This window comes from Rhincodon typus, chromosome 5, assembly GCF_021869965.1.
Source record: "Rhincodon typus isolate 14 chromosome 5, sRhiTyp1.1, whole genome shotgun sequence".
Taxonomy (NCBI): Eukaryota; Metazoa; Chordata; class Chondrichthyes; order Orectolobiformes; family Rhincodontidae; genus Rhincodon; species Rhincodon typus.
Genome location: NC_063336.1, coordinates 69,605,392 through 69,627,532, shown reverse-complemented (window position 1 = coordinate 69,627,532; position 22,141 = coordinate 69,605,392). Strand labels below are relative to the sequence as shown.

The following is a 22,141-nucleotide window of genomic DNA, read 5'->3' as shown; positions in this document are numbered from 1 at the left end:
TTTTTAAAATTGGTATAACCTCTGTAAAAAAAGTTCCCAGAGTTGATGTACACTGAATGCTGAGATTTTTAGGTTAATAATTGGATTTTTACCACATTGGAGGAAAACTATTCTAGTGAAAGAAAGCAGTAAGTACTTTGAGACAAACAAGAGACATATTTCTGAATGCAAAGAATTGCGATTTGAGTAAGCTTGAGTAAATTATTGAATGTCAAGGACTTGGTTCAGTTGAGAAGGCTAATCATATTTTAAAATGATCCATTTCTAGAAATACATAACTAGTGTCATCATTTGGAACAGAATATGTGAATCCTCTGTGCAGACAATGCTGCTTTACATTTCCTTGGTGTTTATCAACTGAGGGACTGCTGTTTAGCTGGAACCAAAACGCCATAAACAAGTAAAGTCCAGAAGTGAACAGATGGTCCACTGATTATACAATGACCCATTTTTATATGTAACTTTTAGTGTTAAAAAGGGAAAAATGCTGTGCAGTAGGGTTAGGGCCATACACCCCACAATTCTGCATTTGGACATGGGCTGGGCAAATGGTATCTTATCTCAAGAATTAGTTTGCATCGAATAAACAAATCAATAATACAATTGCCTATCTGATGTAAAATGTTTTCTCCCATCCTTCATAGCTTTAACTCTATTGGTACATACCTTGTTTGACATGATCTGCCAATCATTTGGATGTATGGGCTACATATCTGGCATCATACTAGTACTGAAATTCATATACCGCAGTTTTAATTTGTAAGGCAGGTAGCGTATCTTTTTGGTTTGACAGCAGTGACCTATTAGTGGAGAACAGTACACTGCATAGTAACATAGTAGTTAGATGGATAACTTTACCCGCAAGCTATCTATTTTATACTGCTACTATGTGGGATCAACATGGGTGGTATTCTCCTCCAACAGGATGCTGCTGTCCTGGTATGTGCTGAAGAATTACATGAGCAGTATATTTAGATCATTTGTTGGTCTCACAGTAAAGCTTACAAGCGTGAGCTAGAAACTATGTATAATTACACGCAGCGCCTTTTTTGTGTGAACAAAAGACATCTTTTCAAGTAAACAAAGCTTGAGGGGCAGTCATTCTCTGGTATATTCCTCATGGCAAATCCTTGATCAATCAGACCATTGAATTGAAATAAAACACTGATAGTTGGCTGTTCCTTAGTACATTTTCCATGGTCATACCTCTGTCAAACGTCCTCCACTTGTCAATCAATCAGCACCTTTTTCTCATGCCACGTAAATTGTTATTCCCTTTGAAATTTGGTATTTTTAAGATTCTGTCCTGATGAGTGCAAAATGAGAAACTTGTCGTACTCAAGTTCTGTACGACCAAGTGACTGTACGCAGATATGTGGCAAACAGTGAAGTGGCATTATTGGTCTAATATTGCATTCTTTAAAGAATTCTGTATTATGGACTTAGTTTTACTTTCATTTGGATACATGAAGTGACATTTACTATTTAATGAATATCCAATAAAGCATATACAAATCAATTTGGCACGTAATAGTTGTGCTTATGGGTAGAGAACTGGTTGGCAGACAGAATGCAGAGAGTTGGAATAAACAGGTCCTTTTCAGAGTGGCAGGCAGTGACAAGTGGAGTGCTGCAGGATTCAGTGCTGGGACACCAGCAGTTCACAATATATATTAATGATTTACGTGAAGGTATTGAATGCAATATCTCCAAATTTGCAGATGACACTAAACTGGGTAGCAGTGTGTGCTGTGAGGAGGATTCGAAGGGCTGCACGATGACGTAGACAGACTGGCTGAGTGGGCAAATACTTGACAAATGCAGTAAAATGTGGATAAATGTGAGGTTATCCACTTTGTTTGCAAAGACCGGAAGACAGATGATTATCTGAATGGTGGCAGTTTAGGAAAAGGTGAGGTGCAATGCGACCTGGGGGTCATCACGGAGCAGGCGCAGAAAGTTGGCATGCAGGTGCAGCAGTGAAGAAAGCTAATGGTATGTTGGCCTTTATAATGAGAGATTTTGAATATCAGAGTAAAGATGGCTTACTGCAGTTATACAGGACCTTGGTGAGGCCACACCTTGAGTATTGAGTGGAGTTTTGGTCTCCTAGTCTGAGGAAAGACATTCTTGCTATTGAGGGAGTCCAGCAAATGTTCACGAGACTGAGTCCCGGGATGGCAGGACTGACATATGAGGGAAGACTGGATTGACTGGGTTTGTTCTCGCTGGAATTTAGAAGAATGAGTGGGGATCTCAGGTAAACTTGTAAAATCCTGACGGAACTGGACAGGCTAGATGCAGGAAGAATTTTCCTGAAGTTGGGGAAAACCAGAACTAGAGGTCATAGAATAAGAATAAGGGGTAAGCCATTCAGAACTGAGATGAGGAAGAACTTCTTCACTCAGACAGTTGTGAACCTGTGGAATTCTCTTCCACAGGAAGCTGTTGGGGCTGGTTCATTAGATATATTCAAGAGGGAACTGGATGTGGCCCTTGCAGCTAAAGGGATCAAAAGATATGGAGAGAAAGCGGGAATGGGATACTGAGATTGCATGATCAGCCACGATCTTATTGAATGGTAGTGCAGGCTCAAAGGGCCAAATGGCCTACTCCTGCACCTATTTTCTACATTTCTATCTCAAATCTGAAAGAACTCAGAATTCTTATGAAGCAGATAGGTCAATTTTTTGATGTAGAATTGAGCTCATTTATTAATTGCAATAATCGCTGTTAAAACCAGATGTGGAGGGATGAATCAGCTCCCCTCTTTTAAACATGCTTCAAGTGTTGTATTTGCTAGTGCTAAAATAGAGGAGTCAGTTGCAATGTTTTCTTCAGTGAAATAAAGAGAAATTTTATTGCCTATTGACCCTGGGATAATAATACAACACCATATCAAACATGCACACAAATACAGGTATGAAATTTAAAAAGAGGAGTGTCAGTGTTAACCTGAGATTACGGCTATTTAAATGATGACATATTCCCTGCCGTAGCAAAATTATAGATGTTTTTGAGCTCTCATTTAATAGATGTTTCTCTAATTGGTGTTTACTAGACATAGACTTCCAAGAGGCTGTGAGATAAACAGGGACAGACAGAAAGAACAAACCTTCCACTTATGCTGTTGTAAATCCATTATTCTTTTTTCTCTGCTGTGCCAAAAAACAGTTTCTAAAATACCTTTCCTTTGTGTATTCCTATATCTGGCTTCATTGTTTCTTCCAATTGGATAAACTGCAGGCCAGACTTACATTGCATTATGTGAACATTCAAGAAAGATGTGAATCAAACAGGAGATACAGATCTGAGTGATTGCTTTTAGTCAATTTGATGAAATGTTAGTTTCAATTTAGACTGATTCCTATTTATTGAAAGTTCCCGATGTTGCGTATCCTATGGTCAGGTGATCATTACAGCTATTTTAAGTCAGTGTTTCTCACTTTTTAAAACCATCTTAACCCATGAGAGGTCCCATGTATTAAAATCAGATGATGAAAGTGAAAAATTGCAGTTCATTTTTATCATTATCACGATATAAATTTAATGCGAGATTAGGACAGCATAATATGTTTCCATAAAACAATAATAACTGACTTTATACTTAGCATACTTACTAGATGCGAAGGTTTTCGGCAATGTCTTTGGCAGATGACACCAAAATTAGTCGTATAGCGAACAGTGAAGAAGGTTATTTAAGATTGTAAAGAGATATTGATCAATTGAGTCAATGGACTGCGGTGTGGCAAATGGAGTTTAACTGGATAAATATGAGGTATTGCATTTTGGTAATGTAAACAAGGACAGGACTTAAACAATTAATGGTTGGGCCCTGGGTAATGTTGTAGAGCAAAAAGACCTAGGGGTCCAGGTACGTAATTCTTTGAAATTTGCATCACAGGTAGACAGGGTGGTTAAGAAGGCATTTCGCATGCTTGCCCTCATTGCTCAGACCTTTCAGTACAGGAGTTGGGATGTTATGTTGAAGTTGTACAGGACATGGTTGAGGCCTCTTCTGGAGTACTGTGTGTAGTTTTGGTCACCCTGTTATCAGAAGGATATTATTAAACTGGAGAGGGTTCAGAAAAGATTTACCAAGATGTTGCTGGAAATGGAAGGTTTGAGATATAAAAATAGACTTGAAAGGCTGGGACATTTTTCACTGGACTGTGGAGGCAAAGGTGTGACCTTGTAGAGCTATATAAAATCATGAGGGGCATAGATAAGGTGAATGACAAGGGTCTTTTCCCTAGAGTGGGGATTTCAAAACTACAGAGCATATTTTTAAGGTGAGAGGAGAAAGATTTACAAAGGACATGAGGGTCAACTTTTTTACGCAGAGGGTGATTCGTGTATGGAATAAACTGCCAGCGGAAGTGATGGATGCAGGTACGGTTACAACATTTAAAAGTCATTTGGATAAGTTCACGAATAGGAAAGGTGTGGAGAGATATGGGCCAAGTGCAGGCAGGTTGGACTAGTTTAGTTTAGGAATATAGTCGGCATGGACTAGTTGGACCGAAGGGTTTGTTTCCACATTGTATGACTCTATGACTCTTCCAATGGAAACTAATAGATTGAATTGCAATAAACCTTTGAGATCTGTAGTGGAAATTTTAAACCATCTGTGTTAAAATAGGTGTAACCACACTGACTGATATTCTTGAAGTCGCTTATCTGCTCATACAGTCAGCTGTTTGGTATACAAGAAATCTAGATAGCTTTAGTAATGCTGTTCTACATATTACCCAAAGAATGGTAAGAATATGGAACATGCTACAAGCAGTAGCTGAGGCGACCAACATTGATGCTTTTGAAGGAAATTTAGAGAAACATATGAGGGATAAAGAAATGGAAGAATGTAGGTGGCATGGTGGCATGGTGACTCAGTGGTTAGCACTGCTGCCTCACTGCACCAGGGGCGTGGGTTCGACTCCACCCTTGGGCGACTGTCTGTGTACAGTTTGCACATTCTCCCCGTGTCTGTGTGGGTTTCCTCCGGGTGCTCCGGTTTCCTCCCACAGTCCAAAGATGTGCATACTATGTGGATTGGCCATGCTAAATTGCCCATAGTGTCCAGGGATGTGTGGATTAGGTGGGTTATAGGGGGATGGGTCTGGGTGGGATACTGTGAAAGTCAGTGTGGACTTGTTGGGCTGAAGAGCCTATTTCCACACTGTAGGGAGTCAAACAGTCTAAGTTTCAATGTGTTATTAGAGTTAGATGTAAAGGGATGGAAGAAGACTTGTGAGGATCACAATACAAGCACAGACCATTTTCCTTTTATAGAATCAATATAATTCAATATACGTTATTTCACTACAGCTGTTCTCAGGGGTATGTCAAAAATTGACCAGCATGACAAGCTGCCTGGCTTTGTGACTACACTAAACTGCAAAGTAATGTCTCAAATGGATAGAAATTCAAGAAATCTACATCAACTGTTTAAAATACAAAGGATAATGTATCTGCATATCGTGCTAAAGAAATGATCAATTAACATAAGGTTTCTACAAGCACTTGTCAGAATGTCCGTGGGCGGAATCTTTCCAGGGCCAGATGTCGTCAATTTCTGATCTCTTAAGTCATGGAAACTGGAAACTCTAGTTCACTATTTCTTCCTTTGGACCTCCATCTTGGACACCTGGCACTAGTGCCTCTGGATACGTTTGGGCAGCAGCTGCATGAACATCATATACACCAAATTTGGCATCCAACACGTCCTAGACTCTTCGCAGCCATCATAGCACATCTCCAATCTACTTACAGTATGCATCTGCACTTTAATGCTACACTTTCGAGTGCACTAGCTTCTCTCATTGTAATGCTGCTGCAAGGACTCTTTGCACACAGGGACAGGCACCCAGCTCACGGACTGGATCAGACTGCATCTCAAGGCAGCTTGCTTGCTTTCTAAATGCTCACTTATTTAGCATACACCTAGACACTCGTAGCACCCCTGCCATTTTTTTTTTGTGCTTTGCCCCTCAGCCCAAGCTTTAAGGCTCACAGTACTGCTGCATCATCTTGCATTTTAGTGCAGACATAAAGCCAGACGGCTTGTCATCTTGATCAGCAGTCCTCAGCCAAGAGTGGGGTTGGTGGTGGGGTGGGGTAGAGTGGGACATCTTTCTCTATGGAAGTGTGCTATTTCAGTCTGATACGTACACCATGTGTCAGCGGCAAACCCACCGTATGTGCTACAACCAATTGGCCATGCCCTCAATCAAGTGTGGGGAGACACCATTTAAGCAGGGTGTTCTGGAACAGCAGGTCAAGGAGCTTTGTTACGGTCAGACAATTGGTTGGGGTGGTGACAGTCAGGGTGTCCATACCTCTTGTTCAGTTCAGGACCTTTGGGTCACGGTCAGCCCTCTGACTCCAATGCAGCCAGGCTGGGAAATCACGGAAACACATTCAGGGAGCTTTACAGGCATCAGTCTGGTCATTCAGCATTCAAGGATGTCTGGTTATGTTACTCAATAGATGGGTCACAGTCAGTCTGAGAGTGTCCATGAACTAAAACTCAAGTTGGCTTAAGAAGTGGCCCGCACTGTGGAAGGGTAGCTGGGGATCTAATCGTGAGAACTTGAGGCAGGTTCCTGGGATGCAGAGAGAATTACTATATTAAAATGGGGGAGGGTGGCAACTCAATAAATAATGGGGGTGACAATACAACGTGGGAGAGAAAAAGGTCATAAAAATAAGGGGTCATTGATGGTAGCAGCATCCTGGTTTCCATGGAGCACTACCACATCTGGCGTGTTTACATGAAATGACTGGAGCTGGAGTGTGTAAAGTGGGCAAGTGCAGATGCAGACATATGGGTGGAGTAGGAATTTGGGAATTGCAAAGCCTTTGGGGTTGAAAGGGAGGACTACTAGGGAAGTGATGTTTATGTTTGGAGAGTAACCAACGCAAAGAGGCGGAGCCTGAAACTCGACCACAGTATGTTGGAGAAACACAATAGTTTTGGCAGCATCTGTAGAAGAAAATGAGTTAATGTTTAGATCCAGTGACCCTTCATCAGAACTGCAGCAGATTAAAGAGATTTTGTCCATTTACAGTCATTTAATTGAGTTGATACTCAAGAAATATCAATTCAGTTTTAACTTAGTTCTGCTCTAATTTTCCATTCTTCAGGGGCAGGTTCCGATTGTGATGGTTTAAGTTCTTGCAAGAATAGCCCCCTAATAGTGATCACCTGTGAATCTGAATGATGGATACCAGTAGGCTGAGTGACAATTGTAGGTGGGGATTGGAGCATGGAGGCTTCACAGCCAATCTACATCCTGTCCACATTGGGAAATATTTCTATTTTTCTAAAGGTCCCTGCTACAGGTTTGAATTTCAGATGATGGAAAATCAGTCTCATCTCTCATGGTCTAAATGATTGAATAGCTATTGTTAAGATTAATAGCTGTCGTTTGGGTGAAGGTGGATGGATGTTAATTGCTGTAAAATTTTAACTCATTGAAAAACATGTTTTCTGGAAGAGGGGAGGACTTTGGGCTTCACAAAATTGAGATCAAGTTGATGTTCTGTTTCTTTTGTTTCAGAAAGAATGGGCTGTGCCACCAGCAGTGCACAGGGAAGACGCAGCTTTACCCACAAGGACCAAAGTAATCAGCTGCCCCGTGAAACTATACTTCAGCAAGTGAGTAGAACTAGAATGTGCTCCACTTTTACTCAGATTTTTAAAGAAAAGTACAGAAGAGTTTATATAATAGCAGAAAAATACTGAAAATGCACAATGGATCAGTTCACAACCAGAAAAGGAAGATAGACCAGTTATAGTGTTTTCTTTTAATCACTCATGGGTCACAGGCATCACTGGCTGGACGAGCATTTATTGTCCAACCCTAATTGCCCTTGAGAAGTTAGTGGTGAGCCACCTTCTTGAACCACTGCAATCCATTGATGTGGCTTGACTGAAAATGCTGTTAGAGAGGGAATTCCAGGATTTTGACCCAGTGACAGTGAAGGAATGGCAATATATTTCCAAGTCATGATGGTGAGTGGCTTGGAGGGGAACTTGCATCTGGTAGTGTTACCATGTTTTGGCTGCCCCTCTCCTTCTGGATGGAAGTGGTTATGGGTTTGAAAATTGCTGCCTAAGGATTTTGGTGAATTTCTGCAGTGCTGCTTGTAGATGGTACACACTGCTGCTACTGAACGTTGGTGGATGTTTGTAGATGTGGTGCCAATCAAGCAGGCTGCTTTGTCCTGGATGGTGTCAAGTTTCTGGAGTATCATGGGAGCTGAACTCATCCAGGCAACTGGGGAGTATTCTATTCTGGTGTGTTGAAGAATTGTCTCTCCTAAAAATTAATCTATCATTCCTCTAAGAACAACGCATTGTGTTCCTGCATTTTCAGCTTTTTTCGACATTTTGATACTGTCTGTTGTTTTGTATTCATGTCATGTTATTTTCTATTTTTTGTCATTACTACTTCAAATTAGCAATGCATCAGTATGAGTAGTGTGTTGATATTCTGTTAGTATTGATAGGTGCCTATGTTATTTCAGAAGTAGCATTCTTGCTTTCAGTTAGAGAATTGCGGATCCTAAACTTTACTTTGTCCTTCTGTACTCTATCCATTACAGTCTTGAGAAAAGACTACATTATAACAAACAAATAGCTTGTTAACTATGGGTGAGTGCCAAACAGCCCATGTTGCTCTAGCAAAAAAAGTGCGGGGAGTTCTTAGATGTTCTACCAATGGAGAACTGCTAAGCTGAAACCTAATGAATTGGTCAACATTTATTCCTCAATCAACATCTCACACAATAAATTAACTGGACATTGATCTTATTCTTGTTTATGTGATGTTACGGCTCATGAGCCTGCCTACAATACAAAGTTATACTTCAAAAGTGCTGCAGTGGTTGTGAACAATATCTTGAGGATGTGAGAAGTACTACAGTGTATATAAATGCAATTTATTTCATTTTATTATACGCCAACTGTTATATTGAAGGGGAGTGGACAGTAGTGTCCCCAACGATCAGTGCCAGGATGCCTCTTTTGTTTGATATATGAAAATTATGTGAATATTGAGACATAGTGTAAAACTTCAAAATTTACCAATAATTCCAAACGTAGAGTGTGGCAACTAATGAAGATGGTAACAGTCATAGAGTCATACAACATGGAAACAGACCCTTCAGTCCAATCAGTCCATGCTGAACATAATCCCAAACTATACTAGTCCCACCTGCCTGCTCCTAGCCCATATCCCTCCAAACCTTTTCTATCCATGTACTTATCCAAATGTCTTTTAAACATTGTAATTGTACCCACATCCACCACTTCTTCAGGAAGTTTATTCCGCATGTGAACATCCCTCTGTGTAAAAACTTTGCCCTTCATGTCTTTTTTAAATCTTTTTCCTCTCACCTTAAAAATGTGCCCCCTAATCTTGAAATCCCCCATCCTAGGGAAAAGACAACTATCATTAACTCTATCTTTACCCCTCATTATTTTATGAACTTCTGTAAGTTCGCCTCTCAACCTCCTATGCTCTAACGAAAAACATCCCAGCCTATTCAGCCTTTCTTTATAACTCAAACCTTCCATACCCAGCAACGTTCAGGTAAATCTCCTCTGAATCCTCTCCATCTTAATAGTATGCTTCCTATAACTGGGCAACCAAAACTGGACATAGTATTCCAGAAGAGGCGTCACTAATGTATTGTACAACCTCAACATGACTTCCCAACTCAAGAGACAACAAGGTGCAGGGCTGGATGAACACAGCAGGCCAAGCAGCATCATAGGAGCAGAGAGGCTGATGTTTCGGGCCTAAGGACTGGGCAATGAGGCAAGTTTGCCAAACCCCTTTTTAACCACTTTGTCTATATATGACGCAAACTTCAAAGAATTATGTACCTGCACCCCTAGGTCCCTCTGTTCTACAATACTACCCAGGCCTTCCCATTAATTGTATAAGTCCTACTCTCATTGTTGTACCAAAATGCAATACCTTGCATTTATTCAGATTGAACTCCATCTCATCTAGGATTGAAACTCTTTGCACCTCCTAGTGTTGCATGAATAAAGACTGAGACATTTTCTTTGTATTCAGTTACAGGACATGGCCAGCACTTACTATCCATCCTGAATTGTTAACAGTCAGCCACATTACTGTGGGTCTATAGTCACATGTAGGCCAGACCACACAAGGATGGCAGATTTCCTTCCCTAAATGACATGAGTGGAACCAAATATATATTTGTAACATTTGACAGTGTCATAAGATTAACTGCTTATTGCACATTTTTATTGTAGTTCAGATTTCACCATTTGCTAAGGTAGGAATTAAAATCATGTCCTAGGATATTAGTCTGAAGTTGTTGGTTCCTAGTGTAGGGATATTACCATATCTTCAATGCTTTGACAAAAAATATTGCAGAAATAATTTAACATCACCATTGAAAGAGTTCTCACACCTGTTTCCGTAATACATGTTTAGCCGACAGCTCAAGCTCATAAGTGGATTATCTTAGTTGGGGTTTTTGTTTTGACAAACAGATAAACTAAACAACTGTTGATTTTGTTTGAGTAACATCTTTAGGTCATTGGAATAACTTTATTCTGCAATTTACCTGTAAGAAATTTATTTTAGGCCTTCTAAAACTTTGCATCATCTTATAAAAATGTATGAGAGGAAATGCAATTTTCCTGTGGCCCTCCGTTACACCTCATTAGGGTAATGTGTTGGATATGAAGCTATTCCCAGAACCATCACAAAAGTTAAAGAATATAAAAAGTAGGCAGAATTTCCCAAGTTACCTAACTGTCAGACCAAGGTTGACAGAAAGCAAGGGCTAGGTTTCTGTACTTAATAAGAATTATTATTTTTGTAAGTAAATATACTCTAGCAACAGGTAAACAATTATGAACTGATGACATATAACTCTGCCAGTTTAAACTCTAATCCCACCCCCCATACACCTCCTCTTATACATTAACACGCACAGACACACTGAGAACAGGAAGAAAAATAAATGTTATGGCAGAAGGAAAGCTGCTGAAGGCAAAATAAATTGTTTTTCTTTATACTTCAAGTAGCTTTCACTGCAGAGAACAGGCACAGCTCCTGAGCTGGTGGAAATCCTGCTCATAGCCTCCGTCTATTCAGATACCTGAGAAAACCAATCACATATTTGTTGGCAGGCGGAAGGCCTTTGTCAACAATAACTGACCACAATCCACAAACCAATCAGCTACTTGTTACTGGCTGTAGCTGATCTGTAACTTCTCCTCCTGCTGCTTGAACCAGCAGCTCTGCAATCAGTGCAGATTGCTTCTTTTCAAAAACACATAGTCATCGTTCAGCAATCCTTAGTGATGAAAGTTACTTTTGCGTTTCAGTCCACAATCAAAAATACAGAAAAATAAAAAGACACAGTCTTTACATCTCACAATGGGGACTCCAACTTCAGACATAATGCATGTGTGTTTGCACCTCAGGGCTTCCCAATCTATGCGAAGGCTACGCAGAAATGATACTGAAGTCGGGAAAACAGAAGAAACTTGGCTTTTCCTCCATTTGGAGAGAAAGAAAGCAGCCCTATGACTATTTTGTTTGACTTAATGAAGTTATTTGATTAGCATAAAATGGGAGTCCTCTTTCATTCTCCATTACAAATATAAATCTTATGAAATACCTTTTTTTGGATAATATTTATATAAAAGAAAAAGTACTTTACTGATATTTCACCCTTTTTTAGGTGAATTGCACAAACCCTCAATAAGTATTGGCCTTAATAGGAATTTTGGCTTTGAGTCAGAAGGCTGTAGGTTCAAGATGCACTGTGTCATTTGAACACATAATACCGGCACAAGCTGCTTTCTCTGGTAAAATATCCCATGGTATTATTTTGAAAAGAGCATGGGAGTTTTCTCCAGTGGCTTGCCCAATACCTATTTCTCAACCAACATATTTAAACAGGTTATCTACTCATTATATCAGTGCTATCTACGGGATGTTTTTGCAGGTAAATTGGCTGCTACATTTCCTGCATTAGAACAGTATGTTCATTACTAAAATGGTTCATTAGCTGTAAAGTGCGTTAGGATGTCCTGAAGTTGTGAAAGGTGTTATACAAATCCAAGTTCTTTTTCTTTCTTTCTTAGTACTAGATTATCTTTTGCCTGTCAACGTTTTAGCATTAGATATAAGATTGCAACTATGATAACTGCCTCTTGATTATTCTGCATGACCATTTTAGTTACTCAAATGGAGCTTCTGGCTTATTTTGCCTTCTTTTAATATAAAATCATTTTACTGAGGACCTCTCCCATTAAACTAATTGCTTATTTTGCAGGTGCAGTTTGATAATCAGATGTCATCATTCGAATTCTCTCAGGGTAAGATTGTTTTCTCTTTCTTTGTGTACTGGGTGCAGTGGGTGAGATTACTATCAAAGATAGTGTTGGCAATGGGGGATCCCATCCACTAGCTGGAGAACTGGTGGGAATCCCACATTGCTTTTCTCAGGGAGGCATAATGCAATTACAAGGTAAGCATTCACTTAGAGTCATAGAATCATACAGCATGGAAACAGACCTTGAGTCCTCCTTGTGCTTGCTGATCAGGGTTTCTAAACTGAACCTGTCCCATTTGCCTTCAATTCGCCCATATCCCTCTAAACATTTCCTATCCATGTACCCGTTCAAGTGACTTTTAAATTTTGTAATTGTGCTCACCTCTACCTCTTCCTTAGGCAGCCTGTTCCATATACACACCACCATCTGTGTGAAAAGTTGCCCCTCAGGTCCCTTTTAAATCTTTCCCCTCTCAACTTAAACCTATGCCTTGTAGTTTTGGACTCCCCTACCCTGGGGAAAAGACCTGGGCTATTCACCTTCCCTATGCTCCTCATGATTTTATAAACTTTTATAAGGCCACCCGTCAGCCTCCTACGCTCCAGGGGAAAAAATGTCCTAGCCTATCCAGCCTTTCATTGTTTCAGTGGCGTGAGTCCGGGAGGAAGCGTGGGGGCAGCCTGGGAAGGTAAGCTTTTCGATTATAAAAGTCTTACCTCGCGTGACTGCAGCCTTTCAGTTGTTTCGGCGGCGGGAGTCCGGGAGAAAGCGCGAGGGCAGCCTGGAAAGGTAAGCTTTTCGATTATAAAAGTCTTACCTCGCGTGACTGCGGCCTTTCAGTTGTTTCAGCAGCGGGAGTCCGGGAGGAAGCGCGAGGGCAGCCTGGGAAGGTAAGCTTCCACCCAATAAATTTGGGAGTTAACTAATACCCGAGACACTACACGCGTAGTGTCTCCCACCCTTCCAACTCCTCTAACCTAATAATAACGACTAAGTGTGGTGAGCAGGGAGGCTATTTGCATTTTCTTTTCCTCATCTCTTTGTTATCTTTCGGGGTGGTCACCTAGACGCCAAATCTTCTGGGAGCGGATCGGAAGGCAAAGACGGAATCTGTTTGAGTATATAACGGAGTAAACTTACTGGTGCAGCGAACACTGCGAAACTGGAAAAAAGACTAATTTTAAATAATTAACTAAGTAGAGATGGCAGGCCAGGTGATGTGTTGTAGCTGTATGATGTGGGAGCTAGCTGATCCCATTGAGAACTGCTTGAGGAGCTCTGGCTCAAAATTGATGAGCTGGAATCCAAACTCCAAACACTGCGGCACATCCAGGAGGGGGAGAAATACCTGGATGCTGTGTTCCAGGAGGCAGTCAAACCTGGTAGATTAACTAATGTTAATTCGATCGGCAGGCAGGGACAGCAGTGTGTGACTGCGAGTGAGGCAGGTAGAGGAACACAGGAGCCGCAGCCCTTGACATTGTCCCACAGGTATGAGGCACTTGCTCCCTGCGGCGGGCTGCAGGAAGGATGAGTCAACTGACCATGGCACCATGGTCCAGGAGGCCATTCAAGAGGGGGGAGCAAAAAGACAGATTGTAGTTGTAGATGATTCCATCATCCGGGGGATAGACAGTATCCTTTGCGAGCAGGATAGAGAATCCCGCATGGTGTGTTGCCTGCCCGGTGCCAGGGTGCGAGACATCTCTGACCGGCTTGAGAGGATACTAGAGAGGGAGGGGGAGGATCCAGTTGTTGTGGTCCACGTAGATACCAACAACATAGGCAGGCCTAGGAAAAAAGACCTGTTTCGGGATTATGAAAAGCTAGGAACAAAATTTAAAAACAGGTCTGCCCGAGCCACGTGCAAATTGGCATAGGGAGGCGAGGATCAGGGAAGTAAACACGTGGCTAAAAGAGTGGTGTGGGAAAGAGGGTTTCCTTTTCATGGGGCACTGGCATCAGTTCTGGGACAGGAGGGATCTATACCGCTGGGATGGACTCCACCTGAACAGGGCCGGGTCCAGTGTTCTGGCAAAAAGGGTAAATAGGGTGGTTAATAGGACTTTAAACTAGTAATTAGGCAGGAAGGGAGAAGTGAGTGTAGAGGGAGAATAACAATTAACGTAAGGCAAAGCAGCAGGTTAGCAGGTGACGAGGAAGCTTCAACTCCATTGAAAATCAGGAAAAAAGTTAAAGGGAAGGAGAACTCAAGAGCTGTTAGTAATGGAGGTAATAGGACCCAAACAGAAGGTGCAAAAACTGGCATAAGGGCACTTTATCTGAATGCTCGGAGCATTCGAAACAAGGTGGATGAGTTGACGGTGCAAATCATGGCAAATGGGTATGATTTAGTGGCCATTACAGAGACATGGTTACAGGATGGTCATGACTGGGAGTTAAATATCCAGGGTTATCAAAGTGTTCGGAAGGACATACAAGAAGGTACGGGAGGTGGTGTTGCTCTGATTTTTAAGGATGATATCAGGGCAGTAGTGAGAGATGATATAGGTTCTACTGAACAAAACGTTGAAACCATTTGGGTGGAAATTAGGAATAGCAGGGAGAAGAAATCACTGATAGGTGTGGTCTATAGGCCACCAAGTAACGACATCATGGTAGGGCAGGCAATAAACATAGAAATAGCTAATGCATGTAAAAATGGTACAGCAATTATCATGGGGGATTTTAATCTACATATCGATTGGTCAAACCAGGTCGGTCATGGCAGCCTTGAGGAAGGGTTCATAGAATGCATCCACGATAATTTCCTTGAACAATATGTAATGGAACCTATGAGGGAGCAAGCTATCCTAGATCTAGTCCTGTGTAATGAGACAGGAATAATTAATGAACTCACAGTTAGGGATCCTCTTGGAAGGAGCGATCACAATATGGTCGAATTTAAAATACAGATGGAGCGTGAGAAGGTTAAATCCAGTATCTATGTCCTGTGCTTAAACAAAGGAGACTATGAAGGAATGAGGAAGAAGCTAGCTAAGGTAGAATGGGAGCAAAAACTTTATGGTGGGTCAATTGAGGAACAGTGGAGGACTTTCAAAACAATTTTTCACAGTGCTCAGCAGAAGTATATTCCAGTGATAAGGAAGAACTGTAGGAAAAGAGAGAGCCAGCCATGGATGTCTAAGGAAATAAAGGAAAGTATCAGATTGAAAAAAAACACATACAAAAAAGCAACGAGTAGTGGGAAACTAGTAGACTGGGAAATCTTTAAAGGCCAACAGAAAGCCACAAAAAAAGTTATAAAGAAAAGTAAGATAGATTATGAGAGTAAACTAGCTCAGAATATAAAAACAGGCAGCAAAAGTTTCTATAAATATGTAAGTCGTAAAAGAGTGGCGAAGGTAAGCATTGGTCCTTTCAAGGACGAGAAGGCCAATTTATTAACTGGGAATGAGGAAATAGCCGAGACATTAAACAGTTATTTCGCGTCAGTCTTCACAGTGGAAGACACAAATAACATGCCGAAAACTAATGGCAAGAAGGTTATAGCAGGTGAGGACCTAGAAACTATCATTATCACTAAGGAGGCAGTGCTGGGCAAGCTAATGGGGCTAAAGGTAGACAAGTCTCCTGGCCCTGATGGGCTAAAAGAGGTGATGGGGGAAATAGCAAATGCACTAGTAATTATTTCCCAAAATTCACTGGACTCTGGGTTGGTTCCCGCAGATTGGAAAACAGCTAATGTGACGCCACTGTTTAAAAAAGGAAGTAGACAAAAAGCAGGTAACTGTTGGCCAGTTAGCTTAACTTTGGTAGTGGGGAAAATCCTTGAATCTATCATTAAGGAAGAAATAGCAAGACATCTGGACATAAATTGTCCCATTGGGAACACCCAGCATGGGTTCATGAAGGGTAGGTCATGTTTAACTAATTTGGTAGAATTCTTTGAGGACATTACTTGCATGGTGGACCATGGGGAACCTGTGGATGTGGTGTATCTGGATTTCCAGAAGGCATTTGACAAGGTGCCACACCAAAGGCTGATACATAAGATAAAGTTGCACGGTATTACAGGTAATGTATTGGCATGGATAGAGGATTGGTTGACCAGTAGAAAGCAAAGATTACGGGTAAATGGGTGTTTTTCTGGTTGGCGGTCAGTGGCTAGTGGTGTCCCTCAGGGATCAGTGTTGGGACCTCAATTGTTTACAATTTACATAGATGATTTGGAGTTGGGGACTAAGTGTGGTGTGTCAAAATTTGCAGATGACACTGAGGTGAGTGGTAGAGCAAAGTGTGCAGAAGACACTGAAAGTCTGCAGAGGGATATTAGATAGTCTAGGTGAGTGGGCAAAGGTCTGGCAGATGGAGTACAATGTTGATAAGTGTGAGGTCATCCATTTTGGTAGGAATAACAGCAAAATGGAGTATGTTTTAAATGGTAAAAAATTGCAGCACGCTGCTGTGCAAAGGGACTTGTGTGTCCTTGTGCATGAATCGCTGATGGTGGGATTGCAGGTGCAGCAGGTAATTAAAAAGGCAAATGGAATTTTGTCTGCCATTGCTAGAGGGATGGAGTTTAAAAACAGGGAGGCTATGCTGCAGCTGTATGGGGTCCTGGTGAGGCCACACCTGGAGTACTGTGTGCAGTTTTGGTCTCCTTACTTGAGAAGAGATATACTAGCACTGGAGGAGGTGCAGAGGAGATTCACTCGGTTGATTCCAGAGTTGAGAGGGTTGGATTATGAGGAGAGACTGAGTAGACTGGGATTATACTCATTGGAATTCAGAAGAATGAGGGGAGATCTTATAGAAACATATAAGATTATGAAGGGAGTAGGTAAAGTGGAGGCAGGGAGGTTGTTTCCGCTAGCAGGTGAAACTAGGACTAGAGGGCATCGCCTCAAAATAAAGGGAAGCAGATGTAGGACTGAGGTCAGGAGGAACTTCTTCACCCAAAGGGTTGTGAATCTGTGGAATTCCCTGCCCAGTGAAGTGGTTGAAGCTACCTCGCTGAATGTTTTTAAGGCAAGGCTAGATAAATTTTTGAACAATAAAGGAATTAAGGGTTATGGTGAGTGGGCGGGTAAGTGGAGCTGAGTCTCAAAAAGATCAGCCATGATCTTATTAAATGGTGGGGCAGGCTCGAGGGGCCAGATGGCCTACTCCTGCTCCTAGTTCTTATGTTCTTATGTTCCTTATGACTCAAACCCTCTAGTCTTGGTAACATCCTGGTAAATCTCTTTTGCTCCCTTAGCAGTTTAATAATATCCTTCCCATAGCAGGGCAATCAGAATTGTATGCAGCACTCCAAATGTGGCCTTACCAATGTCTTGTACAGCCACAGCATGATGTCTGAACTCTTGTAGTCAATGCTCTGACCAATTAAGGCAAGCTTGCCAAACATCGCCTCCATCCCCCCGTCTACCAATGACACCACTTTCAAGGAACTATGTACCTGCACCCCTAAGTCTCTGTTTGACAACTCTACCTAGAGCCCTACCATTAACTGTGTAAGTCCTGCCATGGTTTGTCTTACCAAAACATTGCATTGGTTAGGGAATCTGCACCATGAATTCAATAGTTACAACTTTGCTGGATTGCTTTTGATGATGTTGAAAAATTAGTGTTTTACTTTAAGGCTTAATTTCATGGTTCTGTCTCATAGACAACATTAAATGTTCCTTATCGATTACCCAATAATTTCCTGTGATTGAACTAGCCCAGTTTTATTTGTTTTAAGATAATGTTGTTTGTGATAGCAGGGCAGTGTGAAGACATTATGAATGATCAGTAAATACCTTAAACAAGATGTCATGGTCAGTTGTCACTGCCAGTCCAGAACAAAGAAAGCAAATTAAAATGAATACCCTTTGTATCATTAAGTATTGCTGCAATGGTCGTTAAACCATTTTCTAGGAAACACTCCAAACAAGCTTATTGCTTATAAGTAAATGCTTTCAGGGTTCTTTGATATATTTATTCAATTCAGGACTCCAAGTTGTATTGATTCCCTGGTTTTTAATTGCAGGGAATACTATTATTCAGTGACTTATATGTAAGTAACATTAACATTGGTTATATGCCTTGGTTAACTTACATTTACAATTTTGTAGATTTTTAAAAAATCGTCCTGTTCAGACATGTTATAACATAATTCTGGAGCAGGTGGGCCATGAACCCCGGTCTTCACAAGAGCCCTCTTGCAACCTTGGGTGATTCAAAAAAAGGGGCAAGTGTAGTTTGGGTACTGTGAGGCCCCCATCATTCTTTCTCACTTTCACATTTATTTTTCTTCTCCTTTTGTTTGCCTGAAATGATTTTTATACAACTAGCAACGTGCATTTAAATTGTTGCAGTGTACTTGGTACATGCTATTATAAGTGCAGAGATATGCATTGTGTGGGATCTGCACCCCGATTCCATTAATTTCCATGGGGTCAGGACAAGGTCCTTGCTCGCTATATCAATGACAGCTGACCATTGGGGTTGTAGATAAGGTGTTTACTGCTAGTGAAGCCAACAAAAACAGAAATTACTAGAAAAGCTCAGCAGGCCTGGCAGCATCTGTGGAGAGAAATCAGAGTTAATGTTTCAGGTCCAGTGACCCTTCCTCATAATTGGACCCAAAATGTTAACTCTTATTTCTCTTCACAGATGCTGCCAGACCTGCTGAGCTTTTCCAGAAATTTCTGTTTTTGTTCCTGATTTCCAGCATCTGCAGTTCTTTTGGTTTTTGTTCGTGAAGCCAATCTGTCCAAAGGTTAGCGTGGAAATGATGGGGTGCTGAAAACTGCTCCTGGTGGCTTACTTTGTAAATGAAGTAGAAGTAACATCTTCAAACTGATTTCAAGGACCTCTTTAGAGGCCTTCTAGCCTTCTAGAAGGAGAACTTCACCAAGGCTCTTGAGACAACACCTATGACCAAACCATCTAGAAGAACAAGAACAACAAATACATAAGATCTTGATGAGCAAGTTCCCCTCCAAGTCACTCACCATCCTGACTGGGAAATATATTGCCGTTCCTTCACTGTGACTGGATCAAAATCCTGGAATTCCCTCCACAACATCACTGTAAGTGTTCCTGCAGCAAATGGACTGCAGTGGTTCAAGAAAGCAGCTCAGCACTGTCTTCTCAAATGCAACTCAGAATGGGAACTAAATCCTGGCTGAATAAATACAGTCCACATCCCTGAATGCAAAGGATAATTCTCAGATCCACTGTTCAACAGTTTGATATGCTTCTGACTCCACTAGCTGAGAGGCTGAGCTTGCTTATCTTGGCTTTTATCCTTTACAAAACCAAATAGGAATTCCTGCAATGTCAAAAGCAGATAGAATTTATTGTGGGAAGATATGAGGTTGCCTAGTTTCGTAGGAAGAAGATAAAAGCAGAACATTATTTAAATAGAGAGATACTGTAATTCTGTACAAAGGGATCAGGTCTTGCCTGAACACGCACCACAAAACATCAGCATGCAGATATAGCAAACAATTAGGAAATGGAATGTTGGTCTTTATTGCAAAGGATAGAGGATAAAAGTTGGAAGTCTTGCTACAGCTGTGCAGGACATTGGTAGGACCATGCTTGCAGTACTGTGTAGACTTTTGATCTCCTTACTTCCAGAAGGATAGACTTGCCTTGTAATTAGAGAAGGCTCACTGGACAGATTCCTCAGATGATGGGGTTGTCTTAAAGGTTAAGCAGATTGGACGCATTCTTGGGAGAGTTTTGAAGTATCAGAGCTCATATTAATGAAATATAAAATTCTGAGGGATCTAGACAGATGAGAAGCTGAGAGATGTTTCCTGGTAGAATGTTTCATAGTGGAATCTAAACAGGGGGCACAGTTTGAAAATAGGTGCTCTCCTGTTTGAGATAGAGCAAAGAAGGAATTTCGTCTCTGGAGTGTTATCAACTTTAATGGAATTCTGTTTCCTAGAGAGCAGCAGAAGCTGTGTCATTGAATATGTATATTCAAAACTGAGTCAGACAGATTTTTAATTGACAACGGAGTCAAGTGTTATGGGGGACAGGCAAGAAAGTTGTGCTAGGCTGTAACCCATACAGTCATGATATCATTGAATGGTGGAGCATGCCCAAAGTCCTGAACGTTTTACTCTTGCTTTTACTTTTTATGGATCCAAAGTCTATAGTCTTATTAAATTCTGGCCATTCTGATAGATTCCCACTGAACTTCCTGTGACAGTGTGCTGGAATAGCTTTCTGAAGCCCATGGGGACATGTTTCTTAATGGAAGGTGATTATAGTAGCCAACATAGAGTGAGTCTGAGGTGGCAGAGAGCAGAGTTTAGAACTTACCCTGAAATTGCAGTAAAGTCTTTCTTATGACACTGCCATGCATTCCTCTGGACTGTTGAGATGGAAATGAGTTGGGTGGATGACCTCAGGTGACGTTGTTAGGGTCTCGTGATGGTGCATCCTCTGCCCATTCTCCTGGAGGTTGACAGGTCTCCTCTCCATCACCCCATCCAACAGAACCTCCAGGTCCTTGTCATAAAATCCCTACTGTGTGGAAGCAGGCCTTTCAGCCCATCGCGCCCACAATGACCCACCAGAACCATCCCCTACCATATCCCTGTATTTCAGGTCTAATCCGCCTAAGCTACAGATCCCAGGACACTCCGCTTGGGAACCCTGCAGCCCAATGGTATCAATGTGGATTTCACAAGTTTCAAAATCTCCCCTTCCCCTACCGCATCCCAAAACCAGTCCAGCTCGTCCCTGCATCCCTAACCTGTTCTTCCTCCCACCTATCCCCTCCTCCCACCTCAAGCCGCACCTCCATCTCCTACCGACTAACCTCATCCTGCCCCCTTGACCTGTCCGTCCTCCCTGGACTGACTTATCCCCTCCCTAACTCCCCACCTACACTCACCTTTACTGGCCCCATCCCCGCCTCTTCGACCTGTTTGTTTCCTCTCCACCCATCCTCTTCTCTATCCATCTTCTATCCGCCTCCCACTCTCTCCCTATTTATTTCAGAACCCCCTTCCCCTCCCCCCTTTCTGATGAAGGGTCTAGGCCCGAAACGTCAGCCTCTCTGCTCCTATGATGCTGCTTGGCCTGCTGTGTTCATCCAGCCCTGCACCTTGTTGTCTCAGATCCCTGGACACAATGGGCAATTTAGCATGGCCAATCCACCTAACCTCTTGTCAGAGCATCACAGTGCCATCTTCCTATTGTCAAACATGTTCAGAATCTGTCCATAACTGAGTATGGCTGCTTTGGAATGTTATTACTCCCTGAGTGAGGGGGTGGAGTCACAGCAGCCGTTTGAAGATGGCATAGACAGAGGGATACCAGCCTCTTGGCAGATATCCCCTGACTGGCGAGCTGCCTTGGGAACAGTGTGGAAAGATGGGAACGGAATCAGACATTACAGAACTCGACATACCTTGGGCTGATTTAGCCCTTTTTCTCTTAAATTACATTTATTTGGTTTAAGGCTTCTTCTTGCACTGTCTCCTGGCAAGCTTCAATGCCATGACTAATAATTTAGGGTCTAAATGTCCTGCAAGGAAGTAGTGACAATTTCCAATTTGTTTGTTTTAGTGCTAGAATCGGAGATGACATCATCATAATCGACCAGCAAATGAAGCAAAGTTCTTGGTCTGAGATTTGTTAAATAAATTGAATAAGAAGCTGAATAAATAAATGGGGGAAGGGAGCCTGTAGGGTGAAATTAACAGCGCAATCCATTCCTCATAAAGTCAATCCCCCAAAATATTCGACATCTGTTTGAATGTTACAAGTGTGATTTTTATTGATATTTTAACTAACTTAACCACCAAATTTCCAAGCTGTCATTCTATG

General features: G+C 41.7%; 1 protein-coding gene across 1 annotated transcript in view; it reads left to right on the top strand.

Moving 5' to 3' along the window:
* si:ch73-340m8.2 (tyrosine-protein kinase Blk) overlaps positions 1–22,141 on the top strand; it is a 67,766-nt gene that overhangs the window by 5,111 nt on the left and 40,514 nt on the right. The window contains exons 2-3 of the mRNA XM_048597055.1: positions 7,563–7,660; positions 12,337–12,379. Coding sequence (XP_048453012.1) covers positions 7,568–7,660; positions 12,337–12,379 — 136 coding nt within the window. The 5' untranslated portion in view covers positions 7,563–7,567. The remainder of the gene's footprint in view (positions 1–7,562; positions 7,661–12,336; positions 12,380–22,141) is intronic.